This window comes from Tupaia chinensis, unplaced genomic scaffold (assembly GCF_000334495.1).
Source record: "Tupaia chinensis unplaced genomic scaffold, TupChi_1.0 Scaffold000429_1, whole genome shotgun sequence".
NCBI classification, from domain to species: domain Eukaryota; kingdom Metazoa; phylum Chordata; class Mammalia; order Scandentia; family Tupaiidae; genus Tupaia; species Tupaia belangeri.
The window spans coordinates 6,130,513-6,149,599 of NW_006159934.1; the positions used below are offsets into that span (position 1 = coordinate 6,130,513).

At 41.9% G+C, this 19,087-nt stretch overlaps 1 protein-coding gene across 1 annotated transcript in view; it reads right to left on the bottom strand.

Annotated features, from left to right (window-relative positions):
* Nucleotides 1-19,087, bottom strand: part of CALN1 (calneuron 1) — a 579,183-nt gene that overhangs the window by 418,049 nt on the left and 142,047 nt on the right. The window contains exon 3 of the mRNA XM_006155014.3: nucleotides 5,963-6,087. Coding sequence (XP_006155076.1) covers nucleotides 5,963-6,087 — 125 coding nt within the window. The remainder of the gene's footprint in view (nucleotides 1-5,962; nucleotides 6,088-19,087) is intronic.

Here is a 19,087-nt window from a genome sequence, read left to right on the forward strand (position 1 = left end):
GATGCAGATCTCTCTGTGGAGGGAGCGAAGCCGGCAACAGAGACAACAAGGCTCCCCTTCTGCCTAGGAGCTGTGGATGAGGCAATGTCTTCTAGAAACTGTAGATGAAGTATATGCCAACTTCTCTCTAGTCTAGGGCTGAAAAAAAGGATTATTATCCCAAGTCTGAGATAAAGCAAAGAGGGTTAAAGTTTCTTTACAAACCTTGTTTACTGACAAATACGGGACCTGCAAAGAAATGTACACTATTGAGTCACAAAGAAGAATAGAAAAAAGTAAAATGAACTATACAAAAATATCCTCTCATGCAAAATAAAAATATCATCATCTGGAAGACTTAGAGAACAAGACTTTTATTATAAAATATATACATAATTTATGACAAGAAACAAGAAATTCTGCTACACTACATACAAGTTGTTCTCAATCAGATGAAGGGTCAGGAGAGAATTCTAAAATGTGGCCTTAAGCCAGGCTATGAAAGAAAGAGATTGTATGTATCCACTTAATATATACCAACTATCCACACTCTATGGTAGACATTGAAATATTGGAGGACATAAATGCAGTGAAAATAGTTACGGACACTGAAGACAGTGTGGAAGGGGGGTTATGGGGGGAGAAAAGAGTATAGGGAAGGAAATCAGGAAGAAATAATAGAGAGACATGACATTTATGGGACACAGAAAAGGTTTATTACCTGTTAATGATAACACATATAGTATTCTCAACTGAACAGGTCTGAGAAGTATTTCAGGTTGAGTAAATGCGCTTAACAAGCGAAATGATGTATAGCAATCAAATGTTTAAAAAAAAAAAAAGAAGAAAAAGAAAATTAAATTAAATTAAACATAAAGAATCTGGGGATGAGGGACCAGCAGTTAGCGTAATGGCTATGTCTCTGGACTCCCACGTAGTCGACCGCGGTTCACATCCTGGACCCAGTGGCTTAAAACTCACACCGGGTGCATATGTGTGTGTGCCCAAGATCCCAAGAGGAGAATGGAGGAGAAGGGATTGCAGCGTGACCATCCCCCCTATGGGGTGATTTCTCACTTTCTGTCTCTCTGTCTCACTCTGTCTGTCTGGCAAGCGCATGCACCCTATAGCAAAAACCTCTCAAAAAAAAAAAAAAAGAATCTGGGGATATGTATAGTAATGTCTTTGTCTTGACTGAAAGGCATGGTAATCATGCTGGAAAAGAAATGTTATACACTGTAAAGATATATATGATTAAATGTAATATGAAAAAATAAAGAAAAAAATTAAATTAAAATTTTTAAAAAGTAAAAAAAAAAAAATAGTGGCCTCGGTAAAACAGGAAGAAGAAGCCATGAGGACAGCTACTCCAACACCAAGGCTGCAACAAGAAGGAGGATGGTTATAACCTAATAGTTCTAAACTAGAAACAATCCAAATATCCATCAAGACTAGAAAGGGTAAATAAATTGATGTATACATACATACAATGAAATACTACATTTTGTTTTTTGGAGGTTTTTTTAGAGAGAGATTTTCACTATAGGGTGCACACTCCCAGGAGAAAGAGAGAGAGAAACAGAAAGCAAGAAATCACCCTCCAGGGGGAATGGCCATGCCAAAATCCCTTCTCCATTCTCTTCTCAGGATTTTGGGCATGGATGCACATTTGCCCAGCGTGAGTTTTAAGCTGTCAGGTCTGGGACTTGAACCGCAGTCAACTATGTGGGAGTCCAGTGATGTAACCATCATGCCATCTGCTGGTCCCAAAACACTACATATTAATGAAAATGAATGAACTTTAGATGGTAGTGAATTTCAAATCAAAATAACATCACATAATTTTTTAATAAATAACATTGGGAAAACCATTTTTAAAAAAAGTATAACCTATATGTCTAATAAAATCCCTCACAATGCACTCTAAAAGCACAACACACTGCTAGTAAGTTTTGTATACGCATAGATTCTCTGAAGAGATTTTATGGTCCCTGGGGATAAATAATGACTACTGAACTTACTTGATTTTCCTTCTGTACCCAGAAAACACTTTGGCAAACATTCCATTAATGAATGAACAAATAGGAATGAACAAATGAAGAGACAAATTAATGAATGACTCTGTCCACCTATCCTTGTGGAGTTTGGTTAGGTGGTTTCAACTCCGGTCTGGCCAGCTTATTGGAGATTTGCATTATTCTCTCCTGACCTTTATGTAAAGAAAAGAAATAGAAACTTTCCAGAAGTGAATTTCACTGGAGATGGCCTGTGTGGCAAGTGGCTCCTGCATCCCTGTCCTCAGTTACCCTCTGAGGACAGGGATGAAATAGGCTGGTCCCCACTAGCCCTTATACTAAAAGAAAAGGGGCACTTCATCACTGGTGATAACACCAAATAGGTAAAGAAATCTGGTCCAGGCCATCCACAGCAAGTGGCTACAGCTGTGCAGGGTGAGGAGGTGGAGAGCAGGCGAGAACGGTGCCCAGTTAACATCTGTAGCCACTCCACAGAGTGCAGCAGTGTCCTCAGTGTGCAGCCCATCAGCTCCCTGTGCAACGCCACTTGTCCTCTGAGGCTAAGTGAATGGCTCCCCCCAGAAGCAGGACTTTAGTCACTTGACAAGAGGCAGCCCAAGAGAAGGGCACACAGGCAATGCCTGGGAAACTTTGGCTTCCCGGGGCATCTGAACTGACTCAGGCCAGCTGGTTTTCAGACCCTGCTTGCCTGTTCTAAACTCAGAACACATCTACACTGTCCTGTCCAGAGCCCTGAGATGCTTGGAATAAACCAGGAGCAATCATCACTCAGTGTTCACCTTGGCAGAAAATAAATGAATAATAGAATGAATCTTCCGTCAAAAAATAAATGGCCTTCTCTAGGCTGAGAGGTTGATTTACCTCCTGAAGGACAAACAGCAGCTTCACTAGGTAGCTGCAGGCCATAAAAGGCTGTTTCCCGGGACCAGCAGTTAGTATAACGGCTATGTTGCTGGACTCCCACGTAGTTGACCGCGGTTCGCGTCCCAGACCCGGTGGCTTAAAACTCACACCGGGCACGTGTGCGTGCATGCCCAAGATCCCGAGAGGAGAATGGAGGAGAAGGGATTGCAGCATGGCCATGCCCCCAGGGGGGATATTTCTCGCTTTCTGTCTCTCTGTCTGGCAAGCGCATGCACCCTATAGAAAAAAACCTCTCCAAAAAAAAAGGCTGTTTCCCTCAACCTGGGACCCCAACATGGATTTGGGGGACTATTAAGACTACTCCCTGCTTATTTATCTCCTGAAAAGATACATTTCAGTCCAGCTTCTGCTGTAGGTGCTCCATTGAAACAAGCTCACGGACTCTGCTACTTGCCAAGGATTGGGAGAGGTGGGAGGACACAGGGGCACAGCAATAAAACACAACACTCTGTGAAGCCGATCCACATGGGGAGGTTCTAAGTTCATGTCTCAGACCTCCCTGAGTGTACCAGGCATACCCATGTTCATGACCTGGCACTGGCTGAGAGGGACCATGGCACAACACCCTATTGGGAGCCCAGTCTCCAGTAGATAGTAGTATACCAAACTGTTGAGCTGGAAGCCACCTTCCAACCACAGTTCAAGTCCCCAGCCCAGTGAGCCTGAAAACACGCTGGGGCATTCACACATACCCAGGAACCTGACAGGCTGAAGGACTGGAGGAAGTAACTAGCCATCCCTGTAGAGAGACAGTCTCTCTCTCTCTCTCTCTCTTCTCTCTTGTTCATGGAAGAAATAAATAAATGAATTTTTTTTTCTTTTTCAAAAAATAAAAAACGAAGAAGGTGATGATAAGGGCATTTCAGCATGGTGTCCACATGAGGGGAGAAGGACCAAAATCCAGCCAGCAGTCCTCTTGAAAAGCTGTGCACCTGAGCAATGGCCCTCATCACCCTAGCAGAGCTTGGGTTTAACAGAGAAATCATTCTGATTATTCATGGCAAAGTTAGGAGGGAGGGAGTAAGGAAGTGGGGAATATGGAGCACCACAGATGATTTTCAAACTCCTTTGGTTAGTAATCTCAACCTGTGTAAGAATTGCCAAAATTGCATGAATGGCATTGCCCAGTTCTCAGGGTCGGGGCCATTTAGTAGGCCCTGTAGAAGAGGCTCCTAGCCTCTCCTGCTAACTGAAGACTGAGGCTGAGGTAATATTCTCAAACACAGCAGAAAACCCACCCCATATTGAGGCATGACCTGTCCTGAGGTCATGGCACAGATTCCCAGAGTTGGGGGAAGCCTGAGCCTTGCTCCACTCACCAAACACACCTGCTATGGTCACAATGTTTAAGATCTCCTCCAAAATCCATATGTAGAAACCTAACACCAGTGTGATGCTATTAGGAGGTGTGTCCTTTGAAAGGTGATTGAGAACCTTCACATATGGGATTAGTGCCTGGTAAAAAAGCCCAACGGAGCTTGTTTACCCTTTACCATGTGAGGACATTACAAAAAGGTGCCAACTCTAAGCCAGAAAGCAGCCTGCACAGACATCAAATCTGCTGGCACCTTGATCTTGGACTTTCCAGCATCCAGAACTGTGAGGAATGAACATGTGTTGTTTCTAAGCCAACAGTGTTTTGTTTTAACACCTGAATGGACTAAGACACCACCTAAGCACAGCTTCTCCCTGCTTGTGGTCACCAGGATGGGCTTCCTCTAGGGGAGGCCAGGGCTCTACTTCCTGCTTCTGTGTCTTATACTGCATATCCTTGAGCCAACTGAAGGTCAAGAGATTCAAGGGTCCCCACTTTCCTCACAGGCCGTGAGTCTGTCCAGATCACAGTGAACTGCTATCCCTGAGATGCCTGAGTGTGCTCACAGCACTCCCATGTACCCCAACATCTCCCGCCTCTCCTGGACCCCAGGCCAGAGAGGCCTGCAGCCTCTGCCACTTCCTTCACTGCTCATTCATGTAAATAGGCAAGCAGTTAAATATGCATAAAATAGACAAGAGAAGGAAACGTTTCCCTCACCTCCTGCCCATCATGAGGCACACAGGGTTTCACTGGCCCAGAGCCGAATTGCTCCCACCTCCCCCTTGTGAGAAATGAGGCTCAACAACACGCACACACAAAACACACTGGTTTGGACCATTACACTTAACAGCAAATGTGCAGGCCATCTGGGGTAACTTTGACTTCTCTGCTTGAAAGTAAATTTAAACTGCATGCTTTTAAATGGTGTTATAAGGAATACAGCATGCAAAAGCACCAGGGAAAACGGATTCTGGTTCGGCCTCAGCAGTTGCAACACCTAGGCAAAGCAGCTGGCTGAATACACATAATTCTCTATTCTAGAAAAAAAAATGAAAAAAGCCCTTCATCTATTTTTAATATGTTTTGTAGTGTGTTTGTTCTGTTTTGTTTTAATCAGGGTTGGTTTATCCAGGATACAATGGGACGCTATCCTACAATGGATGTCGTCATCCTGTTGCCGATTTATTCTCATTCCTAACCCCTGCCCTGAACACCCAGGGCTATACTGTGTTGCAAAGGAACACAGGCAATTAAAGTAATTGCTGTCGCTCCCACCTAGACACAGCTTCCAGATGATTCTGATTTGGGCAGGATTCAAAGCATTATGGCCACGAGTCAGGAGATAGCCATTAACCGGGCTTACACCTCCTCTGCAGCTGGACTCTGCTGTAAATAACAATATAGAAATGGGCTAATTCCATTGGTGGGAAAGACTCCACAAACCGGAAAACACATTTTAAAACAGGTGATGTCTATGCCTCCAGTCAGTATCCAAGGAAACCAAAATATTTGCCATAGACTTTCAGACCACAAGTTCTATTTCATGCAAAGAAGCTGTTGAGGCAGAAAGTTGTTTCTGAACTCTTTCCTGTTGCACCATGGTTAGACTGACTAGTGTCCAGTAAGTGCCCTGCCCGGGATAGCTTCAAAGTAGCCACATGCCTCCCTTGGGTGGCTAACCTCCCCAACGGGGCAGGCTCCTTACCGTCAAGCTCCTCCACAGAGATGTTAGCCAGCTGCTCACTGTCGCTGCCCGCAGAGAGAGATCGGTTGAGGTAATTACCCTTGTACAACAAGCCAGCAGTCACATGGTGGAACGGCATCTTTTCCCTGCTCACAAGAGAAGAGGGATGGGGAGAAGAAAGACAATGTCATTCATTCCTCCTTCTCTTCTCTGAAGGATCATCTTGATTTCCAGATGGCCAGTATTATTTTTGAAATAACAATAATAGTTCTAGAAGGAAAGTTGGAATATTTCCAGGGGCCCAGTGGCCTAAGCCATCCCCAAAGAATCTCAGGTTCTACTCCTTTCTTCACTTTCCATTGGACTTCATTTTCCCCCATTTAATTATGAACTGGAATTGTACTGTCCTTGTGAACTGTGGCAGACCAGAGCATAATCAAACTGTCTCTTCCTACGAATAAGAATGTCCTTTGCTCCTTTCCTTGGCCTGATAAATCCTTGCTCAATGCAGCAGCCTCAAAATGCGAAGCTGTCCAGCAATTGGACATCTTGGCTGTGTGTGCACAGCCACCCAGGTCACCTTTCTCAGGTCACACACGTGTTCCAATGCACCCAGTATGCAAAGCAGGCAGGAAATGCTCATGCTCTAAGTACATGCGACAGTCTGTATCTCTTCAGCTGCAGCCGCCAAGCCTGACTGAGATGCAGACACTACTTGTTTGTGAGTGTTCGCCCTCTGAAACACCCAGCACACTTGCCCTGCTGTAAAGTGATGCCTCCAGGTGTCTCAGAACGAAGCAGCTTCCAGCACGCTCACAAGAAATTAAAGCATTTCCCTTATGCCAGATTAGCAAACCCTCCAAGCAAAGCTCCTGCATCCTGACAGTCACCTCTGGAATTCAGAAGTTCTCACCAGCACCAGGCAGGCCCTAGAGCCCAGGACACAGAAAAAGGAAAGAAAAAGGGAAGTGGCGAGGAGAGTGGAAGAGCAAGCAAAAACAAGACAGAGGAAAGGCAATTAGATAGAGGGTCCTCTCCATAGCAGAAAGAGCACAGTTCCTGTCCCAGCTTGTCCAATAAGGCTCTCAGTTACTGTGGACAAACCTCTGAACACTTCAACTTCTGCATCCCCCCCTAGAAAAGGGGCAAAGATGATTGATGATCTCTGGGACCAGTAGGCAGGACGCACAGGAAGTCACTTATACAGAGGGGGTAAAGAACACCTTTAGAGCAGAGCTGAAATGTGAACTAGGCAGCACTGGTGTGTGATCCCCTCACCACTTGGTACGTTAAAATGGAGGCTGAGATTCTCCCTGCTAGGGGTTCTGTGGGAGAGAAATGACTGAGCTCTCTCCACACACACCTATCACTCCCTGTGTAAGTCCTTTGCAGAATCCCTTTTGGCACTAAAGTTTACATCTGCAGAATAAGCTGGAGTGACCCAAGCAGCCTCTCAGGTACTGACTCCCTTCCAGTAACAAAGTGTAAATGCAAGGAAAAGAGAGACAACAGAACACTAGTCTCTGAGGATGACCATTAAGAACACCCAACCTGGTTACCCCTCATACCACACTCAGAATCCAAATGCAAGCAACTCATGGCATGCTGCAGCCAGCTCGTACAGATCAGCCATCTCTGGCATCTTTTCCCTGTGACACCATTAAGCAACAGGTCCAACAGGAAGCCACCTCTTCTCTCTCCCTCCAGTCCAGGACACACCAGCATGATACTGTTTGGGCTGAGAGCTGCTGACTTCAAGATCAGCCAATGAAACTCCTAAAAGCTAAAGGGCTTGACCAAGAGCACAAAGCCAGTTAGTGAAAGAGTAAGTTCTGAAACTCAGCAGCCTACGTGTTTTTTTAGTTAAGCACCAGACATTTCCACCCGGATGTCAAACCCTCACTTCAAACTCAAGATGTCTAAAAATGAATTAATTATCTTCCTACAAAATAGGCCACATTTCCTGATTTCTCTATTTCTATCGAAGGCACTTTTCACTCATTGCAACAACTGGGATGAATCTCAAATGCTCTGGGCCCCAAAAAGTAAAACAGACACGTGGCCGAGCAAGAGCCAACTGTCAGCCTCCAAACCCCCTTTAATTCTTCTCATGGCTAACACAATGTGCATCCACGGGTCAATCACAAAGGGCGGGATGCTAATTACTAAGGAGGCATGCATTTTTCAGTTACAAGAGGTACACACTTAGCTAATTATAAGTCAGACTTCCATAAATCCATCCTTAGGTATAAATAGAAGACAAATATTTTCCTCTGCAAGACTATCTCAATTAGCATCTCCTCTGTTCTCCAAATTAATTTTCAAACCAAATAATTTTTAAGAGGAGAATCAGGAGCCAAACACCCATGCAACAGTGATGCAACCAGACACACAAGGGCCACCTTATCTCAGGGCCACCCTGCGCATGCCAGACATGTGCTCATGATCCAAGCTGGCTGAGGCTGGGGGTGAATCATGGCATGAGGATCCTGTTGGGGGTGCATGTCTCTCTCTCCTGCTTTCTCTCTCTCAAAGGAAATAAATAAACTTTAAGAAAAAGAGAGAGAGAGAATCAGACATTTGAATCAGGACTACTCTCCCTTTTCCTTAGGGCTAATTCTGATTTCTTGGGGCCATGTACCATGGTCATTTGAGCACAACCTGATGCTCACAGTCCAGGTGATAAGAAGTCAACCCTCGCTAATGCTTCTTATGTGGTTTCAGCTCCACTCAGCACTGGCCCCAGTACCCAATCAGCTTCCCCAGTTGTTATCTCTACCACTGTTCAAGTCTTGATAAATGTGGGAAGATAATTGCCCTGCTATTATCTAATTCTGCCACCTGGAGCAAAACCCATTAAGGTCAGTACAGGAGCTAAAAGCACTCCTTCCCATTCTACCACACAGCATTCATTTCTTAGCATTTTTCATCTTTCCATTGTCCTCTTCTACCTGGTTGCCTGAAGCTTTGGATCCACCACACAAATTTTTCCAGCCATAGTAACAAGATTATCCTCAACACACATATCCAACCCACGCCCCAGTTCAGCCTTGGAATAAATGTTGAGTATTTTGCAAAGAAAACTGGCCACAACTGAATCCCACTTGATATACCAACATAGTTTGCTTCTGAAAAAAGAAACTTACAAAATTAGGTACACATTCAGTTCATTCAGTCTCTGTGCCCAAAAAGCTTACAGTCTAGTGGGAAAGCAAATACATGCAATCGAACCATCCATATAGATAAATAAAGCCATGTTCAAAAAAGGGAAAAGCATTATCCCAAGTAAGCTAAAAATAACTGCTGTAATGAAGGACTACATTTCACTCTATACCACCATGGGAAACCCTGCTTTAAGATTCTCACCTTGGCTAAGGAAGAGAAATATAGGAGTTCATCAACAAAGAGAAGCCTTGTCCTGAAACTAGAATTAAAAGATGAATCCTATACAGAAACAACGAACAATAACAAATGAATATCTTTGACAGCAATTTCACTCACTGAGAAGCATTATTTTTTAAGTGAGTGTTCATCATGTGAACTATCTTTCTGTTTTACGTAAGTCTATGCTATGGTTTGTCCTCCCACACACCGAAATTTATGACAGAACCTAAAGCCTAACATGACAGTATTAAGAGGTGAGGGCTTTGGGAGGTGACGACATCATAAGATCTCTAACTTCTTGAATGGAATTAGTACCCTTAGGAAAGGACTTGTGAGAACCAGTGAGGTCCTTTTGCCCCTCCCCTTCCTGTCATATGATGATGCTGCAACAAGGAAGCAGAGAGTGACCCTTATTCAATGCCAAATCTGCTGGCACTTTGTTCTTGGACTTCCTAGCTCTAGAACTATAAGCAATAGATTTCTGTTGTTTCCAAATTACTCAGTCTAAGTAATTTGTTATAGCAGCAGCAACTGATAAGATACACAGTATATTTTCACAGCTAAGAATTAGAACTTTCTGGTCAAAAGCAATGATAGATTTGAATTCTAGTTCCACCTTTATTAGCCATGTAAGTTACTTAACCCCTGTAACCTTTGGTCTTCTCCTTTGTAAAATGGGGGATTTGGTACATACCAAATAGTAAAGCCATAAATATGAAATAAGATAAGGCATGGAAAGCACTGGATTGAGCATATGATATTGAGTATCATCAGTAATTATTTGCTAAGGATTATTATAGAATGTAGGGACGAAAGAAAGTCACAATGTACTGGGTTGAAGATAAGGCACCCTGGGTTATAAAGGAAAGCCAACAGGCCCCGGCAACGGGTGGCTTCAGGGAGAAGCTGGCTGGTGTATGAACCACTGTGCCAAGAATCAAGTGCAAGCAGTCAACCACAGGAGGTTCCCGTTCTGTGGTGTCGGCATGCTGTATCATGGGGGAGGAGGAGCTCTTGGAATAAAAAACACCACAGTTGAAGAAGGGTCTATCTCCCAGTTACATCAAGGAAAAGGTGTCAGGTTAAAAGCCAAAGAAATGAGGCCAAGTCATAACAATGTGCACTGCTAAGATACTATGTTCTACAAGCTGAGATCACAGGAGGTCCAGTTCAATTCCTACCTAAATGCTGGGTGTGGTGGTGGACACCTGTAATCTCAGCAACTCAGGAGACAGAAGCAGGAGGATCATGAGCTCCAGGCTAGCATAGGCAACATAACAAGACTGTGTCCGAAGTAACTGGGCATGATGGTGTGTACCTACAGTTTCAGCTGGGCAGGGGAGGAATGTAACACAGCAAGACCCTGTCTTAAAAAAAAAAAAAAAAAAAAAAAAAAAAAAAGTTGGGGGAGGGGTCTTTTGTCAGAGACAAGAAACGGATACATTTCTTGACAGAGTAAAAGACTGAACAGTTTCACTCACATGGGTTTAAGATAGAGACCTTCTGTGATGGTTAAGTTTATATGTCAACTTGACTGAGCCATGGGGTACCCAGACACTTCACTAAGTGTTATTCTGGATGTGACCTGAGGGTGTTTCTGGATCAGATTTACTTTGAATTGCTCAACCAAGTGAAGCAGATTTGCCCTCCCCTATATGGGTGGATCTCATCCAAACCGTGAGGCCTGAAGACAATGAAAAGGCCTAGAGATAACTAGTACTCTCTGCCTGACTCTAGCTGGGACACCAGTCTTCTGCTTTTGGACTCACACTTAGAAGTCTACCCCACAGGGTCTCCTGACTCCCAGGCCTTTGGAACCAGAGTAGAACTATTCTATCAGATCTCCTGGATCTTCAGCCTGCCAACAACAGATTGTGGATTTCTCAAACTCTATAACCACATGAGCCTGTTCGCTATAATGAATTTCTTTATATGTATCTATATAGAGAGATGCATATCTACATATATGTAGATATATCTACCTAGCTATGTGATACATGTACTGTTTCTTTAGAGAACCCATACTAATATACCCTCCTTATTTTTTTCTCTATAGCACCAAAGACCCAGGTGAATCGCTGTAGGATGGTATTACATTTCTGGGCAAAGAGTGTTCTGCAGGGCCGCTCAAGTAGTGCTACTGAAAGTATTCCTGCTAGTTGCACACCATTTGTTGTTGGTCTGCAACAAGTACAGGAATTGAAAGAAAATGCTAAAATTTTTATAGCAATTTCTAACACTGCTCTAGCTTCTAAGCATATGACTAATAAACCTAATTTTGTATGAATTTTTGCTTTTGCTATTTTATTTTTCCTGGCAATTCTTCTTTAGTGTATTTTTCAAACGTGAGAGTTTGCAAAGGACTGAACCTTAAAAGAAAAATTACAATCAAAACAAACAAATGAAAACTGGTCTTTCCTCACAAACAGCACGGCTCTAAAGTACTTTATATAAGTTGCCTAGATTCCTGGTAACAGACCACAGAGAGGAAGTAAAACACCTTGAGAAATCCATTTTAATGTTCCTGAAAGATTTTTAAAGAACTTAAGGATTGAAAAGTCTCAGATGGACTTTTAAAAGAAGTGGAGAGACCTCCTTGACATTTGAGCTCTCTCTAGAGTGCCTGGAGGGTGCTGACATCCATTGCTGACTTAGAGATTCCTATCCTCAAGTTGCCAGACATACAAGGTGCATTATTGATCACGCATTCTGCAAGGTAAACCAACCCTAATAGACCTGATAGAGCCTTTGCCAAATTCCCTAAAAACACCTATGCGGGCACATAAAAAACAATATTCCCAGCAGCACCAATACCAAGTATGGAAGAAACATCCATTAAATCAACACAGGATGACAATGACAAATAATTGGTGCTGCAGTCTGGAAATCAGAGACAAAAATATTAGTAAGGGGATAAGAAGAGATTTTTATCTACCCAAGTTCTCTTCTGTTTCAGGGACTCGGAGATAACTAGCCATAACACCAGGCAATCACCCTTTGACTATTGTGAAATTGTTATTTTGAAATAGACAAGCTCAAATCCCCACTGTTCTTCCCACCCTGTGAAAGAGCAACTATATTCACAGGCCGTATCTCCCAGTATATAAGGTGACTAGGAATGCAAGGTCTTGAGGCAAGAATCCTGCACAAGAAATGCAAAATTAGCTGCAGAGATAGGTGCTGGTGAGAGGGACCCTCAGAGTAATGATCTATGGGCATTATAATCTTCCATGTATTACTTCTGATTAAGAAAGAACTATAGAAAACCTCAGATAACTGGGACCAGTAGTTGGCATAATAGCTGTATCGCTGGACTCCCATGTAGTCACCCTCGGTTCGAGTCCCAAACCTGATGGCTCAAATTCACACCAGGCGTGTGTGCATACATGCCCAAGATCCCAAGAGGAGAATGGAGGAGAAGGGATTGCGGCGTGGCCAGCCCCCTGGGGGATAATTTCTCCTTTTCTGTCTCTCTGTCTCTCTCTGTCTTTCTAGCATGCGCATGCACCCTATAGCAAAAAACTTCTCCAAAAAAGAAAAAGAAAACCTCAGATAACCCAGAAATGTGTTTTCTCCTTCTCAGAGCCCGAGATCTAAGTTATGGGGACAAGAAGATCCCATCTTAGTCCAGCAAGATGCCCAGTTGAGTGCCAGCTAGACACTGGGCATTTGGCTAAGCACTTACACAACCATCTTGTTCCTTTGCTAAAATCCTTCAGGGGCACGCCAATTGGCAAACACCGGGTTTGGACAGATCTCAAAGAAGACAAAAATGAGTAAGCAGAAAACACAAACGTGGGGGTCTATGTAAAAGTTCTGCCTCATTAGAGAAGGAAGCGCTTTCAAGAAGTAGGACAAAAGCATATTGCCAGCCAAGAGGCGATCAAGAAAGAAGACGATTTGAACAAGTGTCTGTTTTACACCCTAAAATAAGTATGAAAGCAGTGTGTCTATAAAATGAGAATACAAATTCATGAAGAAATAGTGGAGGAAGGTGAGGAGATGTCAAGATGCAAAGATGGCAGACTGAGAGGCAAGCTGGTTCGGAAAAGGTGCAGGGTTGCAAACAAAGGAGAATCCCAAACCAGTAGCTGATGAAAAATCTGCATAAATAACAAGAAAATATTTCAAACAGAACTCTTAGGAAATAGTATAATGCACCCATGTACCCACCACCAAAATTTAACCTAGGTTAATATTTTCTCATATTGGCTTAGATTTTTTTCAAAGAAGTCATATTACACATAAGCCCTGCCCACCTACTCTATTCCTCCACCTCCCTCCCCTTTTTCACAGTGACAACTCTATTCTGAGGTGCAGTGTATCTTCCCTGTCCATGTTTTAAAATTAGCCTACATTTGGATGTAACTATATAGAATATATTACAGTATTGCTATATCTATCTTTAACTTTACATAAATGATTTCACACCATACATATGCTCTTGCAACTTGCACGTCTCACTCTAAATTGGATTTTCAGGATTTATCCAATCTATATACATGTAGCCAGTTAATTCATTTTTAACTGCTAAATAGTTTTCCATTATATAAATACACTGCTACTTACATATCTATTATCCAATCAACAGAAAAGTATGCTGTAATTAATATTCTTCTATGTGTCTCTCTTTGCATATATTTGCAGGAATTTTTCTAGACTATGTATCCAGATAAAATAGTGCTGGGTTGTCTAATACATGAATCTTCACCTTTACTGGGTTCTACCAATTTGCCTTCTAAAGTGATCAGACTAATTATAACTGCATAACAAATTGCCCTTCAAACTAGTGGTTGAAAATAAAAACTATTTATTATTTCATAGGTTTTGTAGGTCAGGAAACAGGATGGGTGATTCTGGCTTAAGGAGTCTCATGTAGTTACAGTCATTGTCCAGGGTTCAGCCACAGAACACACACTGCTAAGACACTGTGCTCCACAGAATGGGACCACATGGGTAGGCCCAGATTCAACTCCTGATCCAATCTGAAGGATGGGCATGGTGATGTGCACCCATTATCCCAGTGACCTGGGTGGCTGAGGCAGGATTCTTGGCAGCTCTATGCTGTCTTGGGAAACATAGCACAACCCTGTAGTGACCAGACGGGTACAATGGTAAAACACGATACTCCATAAGGCAATTCCATGTGAAATGGTTACTGCTTCAAGTATAGAGACCTCCTTGAGTATGCTAGCCACATATGTGCCCATGACCCGGGGCTGGCTGAAAGCTAGGGATGAATCATGGAGTTGGGACTCTGGTTGGGGTACTACCTCTCTCTCTTTCTCTCATCTTTCTCTATTTCTTATAGAATAAATAAGTGAACTTTATAAAGGTGAGGAGGGGAGCCAGGCATGCTGAGGGCCCAGCAGGGAAGCTGAAGCAAGAGGATAGCAATGGCAAGTCTCGGAAGGAAAGAAAAAGAAAGAGAGAGAGAGAGAGAGAGAAATTCAAGAGTGAATTAAGAAGAATGAAATAGTCTAATACTAAGTTTTGCCAAGGACCTATAGTGAACAGCCACTGTGGGTGCAGCATCTTGAAAGTGGCTTCTCTAGTCTCAGTCACAAATGTCTGATAATGGTGGTCCTGGTCAGTATCTTTTCTTCCTTTTTTCTTCTTTTTCCTTCCTTCCTTCCTTCTTTTTCTTTCTTCTTTCTTCCTTCCTTCCTCCCTTCCTTTCTTTCCTCTTCTTTGTCTTTCTTTCTCTCTCCTTCTTTCTCTTTTTTGCCTTTCTTCTTGCTTTCTTTCTCTTTCTTCCTTCCTTTCTTCCCTTTCTCTTTTTTCTTTCTTCCTTTATTTCTTTCTTCCTTTATTTCTTTCTTTTTCCTCCCTCCCTCCTTTATTTCTTTTTTCTTCCTTCTTTCTTTTTTCTTCCTTCCTTCTTTCTCTTCCTTCCTTCCTCCCTCCCTCCCATCCCTCCTTGCTGTTTCTTATGACTAATGTTTGTAAGGTCTCCTCCATATGTTTACCAACTTCTCTGTTTATCATTGTTCTTGCAAAGCAGTCTTTCCTTAAAAAAATCTTCAATTCCTATTTTTATTGAAGGGGATTTAGTAACTATTTCATAACAGTGGGATTGTAAATCACAAACCTTCTTTTTTTAAAAAAAGAATTATTTATTTAACTTTATTTATTAATTGTTATTCTTCAGTTTGACCAGAGAGAGAGAAAGGGAGAATGAAAAAGCAAGCTGCCAGGTTCAGACTCGAACTATGGTCAGCCATGTAGGAGTCCAGTGCCTTAACCACCACACTATCTGTCGGCCCCTGTAAATGACAAACTTTCTTTTTTTCCAAAGACTTAGAAATTGAATTATAGTTTAACTTACTAAATAATTATTTTTTCCTTAGTGCTTTGAAGATATTTTGTTTCTGATAGATGTCTACTACCAGTATATTTTTTCACCTGTTAATATTCACTTTGGGGGCTGGCCAGGGGGCTGTGGTAGTTAAGGGCACTGGACTCTCACATGTTCAATTGCAGTTCAAATCCCAGACCTGGTGGCCTGCTTTCTCAATTTCCCTCTCTCTCTTTCTCTCTCTTACTCTGGCCCTCTCTGGTCAAATTAAAATAAATAAAGCTAAATAAAATAATTCTTTAAAAAATATATTCACTTTGGACAGTTTTTTTTGGGGGGTAGATTTTTGCCATAGGGCACATGTGATCAGAGAAAAATGTAGAGAAAAATGTAAGAAAAAGTAAGAAAAAAAAAGCAAGAAATCATGCCCTAGAGAGAATGGCCACACCACAATCCCTTCTCCATTCTCCTCTTGGGATTTTGAGTACTCATGTATACACACCTGGTGTGTTTTTCAAGCTGCTGGCAGGTCTGGGACTCAAACAGTGGAGTTGGCCATGTGGGATCTAGTGCCTTAACCATCATGCCACCTGCTGACCCCACTTTGGACAATTTTAAGTCATTATATTTTCAGGTATAGGCTCTCTCCAAAACTCCATACTCTCCCTTTTGTCAATTCTTATTAGATATATGCTAGACCTCTTCTTTCAAATCAAATACTCTTGATCAGCTCAACCAATATCACTCATCATAGTCCAACTGACTGAGAAGTTAAAGAGTTAACAACTGCATTTTCCTTGCTACGAGGGTTCTGAGTAAGAATTTTAATATTCAAAAGCACTTGTACAAAATTTGGAATATAGAAGTAAAATGAAGTCAGTAGTATGCTGGTAAATACTTCCTAACCCAATTTCAAAAAAGAAAGTATTGATCTGCAGTATTTTCCAATTTCCATGGTGTAAATATTCTCACATTGGCCAATTCCAAGCTCCCAAAATAATGTCACTCAATATGGAGTTTAAAGAGATGTATGCCATATTGCTATACAATATTTTCTTCCACCATGATAGACTAAATCACAAAATCATAAATAATAGTAAAATGTGGCAAAACAATTAGGAAGTGATGAGTTTTAAATACTTATTCTCTTTGTTTTTTTTTAAGATAAAGATAAGATAAATAAGATAAAGATTGATAAGATAAATGCAGAGAGACACTGTTTTTTTCTTAGTTTCTTTCTTTCTTTTTTTCTTTCTTTCTTTCTTTCTTTCTTTCTTTCTTTCTTTCTTTCTTCCTTTCATTTAGAGGTTTTCACTATAGGGCGCATGTGCTTGCCAGAAAGACAGAGACAGACAGAAAGACAGAAAGCGAGAAATCAACCCCCAGGGGGGATGGCCACGCTGCAATCCCTTCTCCTCCACTTTCCTTTCCGGATCTTGAGCGTGCCCAGCATGAAATTTAAGCCACCGGGTCTGGGACTCAAACCATAGTCAACTACATGGGAGTCCAGCGACATAGCCATTATGCCAACTACTGGTCTGAGATACTTCTTTTATTGTAAACTTTTATTTCATTTTTCATTTTTAATGGCTATGTTTAACAAACAGCTCACAAAATCCCTGAAAATTTAAGTCAACTTTCACAAGCTGGTTTAAGCTGGCTGCAGCATGCTACTGGACGAAGGCCATTTTCCTATCACCTTTTAGCTGTTTCTACAGGAAAGAAAAATCATGGAAACATGACATTTCCTTGTAGCAACATACTACTGTTCACTCTCCAAGTTGCCGGCTATGACAAAGCAGTCAGGGTTACGGAAGTAGCAGTAGCAATGGCTGCTGCATCTTTGAACTGTGGTGCCAGAAAACCAGTCCCCAACATTTAAGAGGTCAAGACAGTTGCAGGGATAGCATATTCCAGTGGCAGCCTCAGTGGTAACAACTTTCCTGGAAGGTCAACTCTGAATTATTCTGGAAGTCATTCCCAAAGGGCTACCTAAAAATCCACTTATTAACCATGAAACAATGTTGTAAGCATCAAACTCCTAGTATTAAATCCCTTCCTGTTTAAAGTACCTAGGGTGACAGGGTTAAACAGTGGCACCACAATAAAACAGAGCAGATCCTACCTCCCCGAGTACACAGAGCATGCCCATGGTCGGGGCTGGCTGAGGCTCCAGGACCCTGTCAGTGGTGCTGCATCTCTGTCTATCTCATTCATAGAAATAAATAAATAAATAAACTTAAAAAATAATACCCAGAGTAATTAGTGGGTTTGGGAACTAACCCTTGACTAATACATCACTGTATCTTCTGTGTTTCTTAACTTCTTTTTAAAGTTTTTATATTTTCTCTCTCTGTGTATCTTATAAGTAATTTCCTCAAAATCATTTTCAAATTCACAAACTCTCTCTTTGATTTTTACTGCACTGGTGGTTTAACTTGCTACCAAATTTTTCACTTAAATGACTATGCTTTCCATTTCTAGCAGTTTAATTGGGTTATTTTATAAATCCACCTCGTAGTTTTCACTGAGGATATATCTTCCATTATGATTTTTATTCTTATAGCACCTTGTAATCATTTGTAATGAATTTATTTCATACATTCTTTCAGAATGTCATTTTATTCTCTCCACTTCTTAAGGCGCCCACCCTCTTGGTATTCTGCTCTGATTTTTCCTAGTGGCAAATTGTTTCCCAGTGTGACCAGTCTTTTTTTTTTTTTTTTTTTTTTTTTCCTTGTGGGGAGGAGCCAAAGCAGTATCTTTACAGATATTACCTTTCCCTTTGGAGTTTCAAATCAACAGAAATCCCTGTCCATGGTGCAGGTGTCACAGGCATCTCTCCACTCAAGGACCAGTTGTTTTGTTTTGTTTGAATGCATTCAATTGCATATACATCATTTAGCTTGTAAAGAGAATTTATCCAACATGAAATACACCTCAGACCAGTCCAGCTGAGAATACTATGCACATTATCATCAACAGGTAATAAACCATTTCTGTGAGGACCAGTTTCTGATTTATGTCTTGGTATGGAAACCCACACCACACAGGCAGTATACACTTGGACTGCACATCCCATGTAGCTCAGGTTTGGAGCTTTGATCACAATTAGAGTCTTTTCCTTTTGCAGCCATTGCTCCAGGCAAAAATATGTATCACTGCCACTTTGCTGGGCCAGCAGGCAGACTGAATCGAATCTCCATTTACAGAAGGGTGTCTTAGCTCAAGTTGCTACAATAAAATACAATTTACTGGTCATCTTAAACAATAAACATTTATTTCTTCTAGTTCTGGAGGTTGGAAGGCCAGAATCAGGGTGCCAACATGGTTGGTTCTTGGTGGTTCTGACCATTTCCTGCTATATCCCCCAGTGGCAAGAGCAGAGAGTGCTGTGGTCTCTTCATCCCCTTATAAGGACACTAATCCTTTCCACTAAAGGCTCCACCCACCTCCCCCCCCCC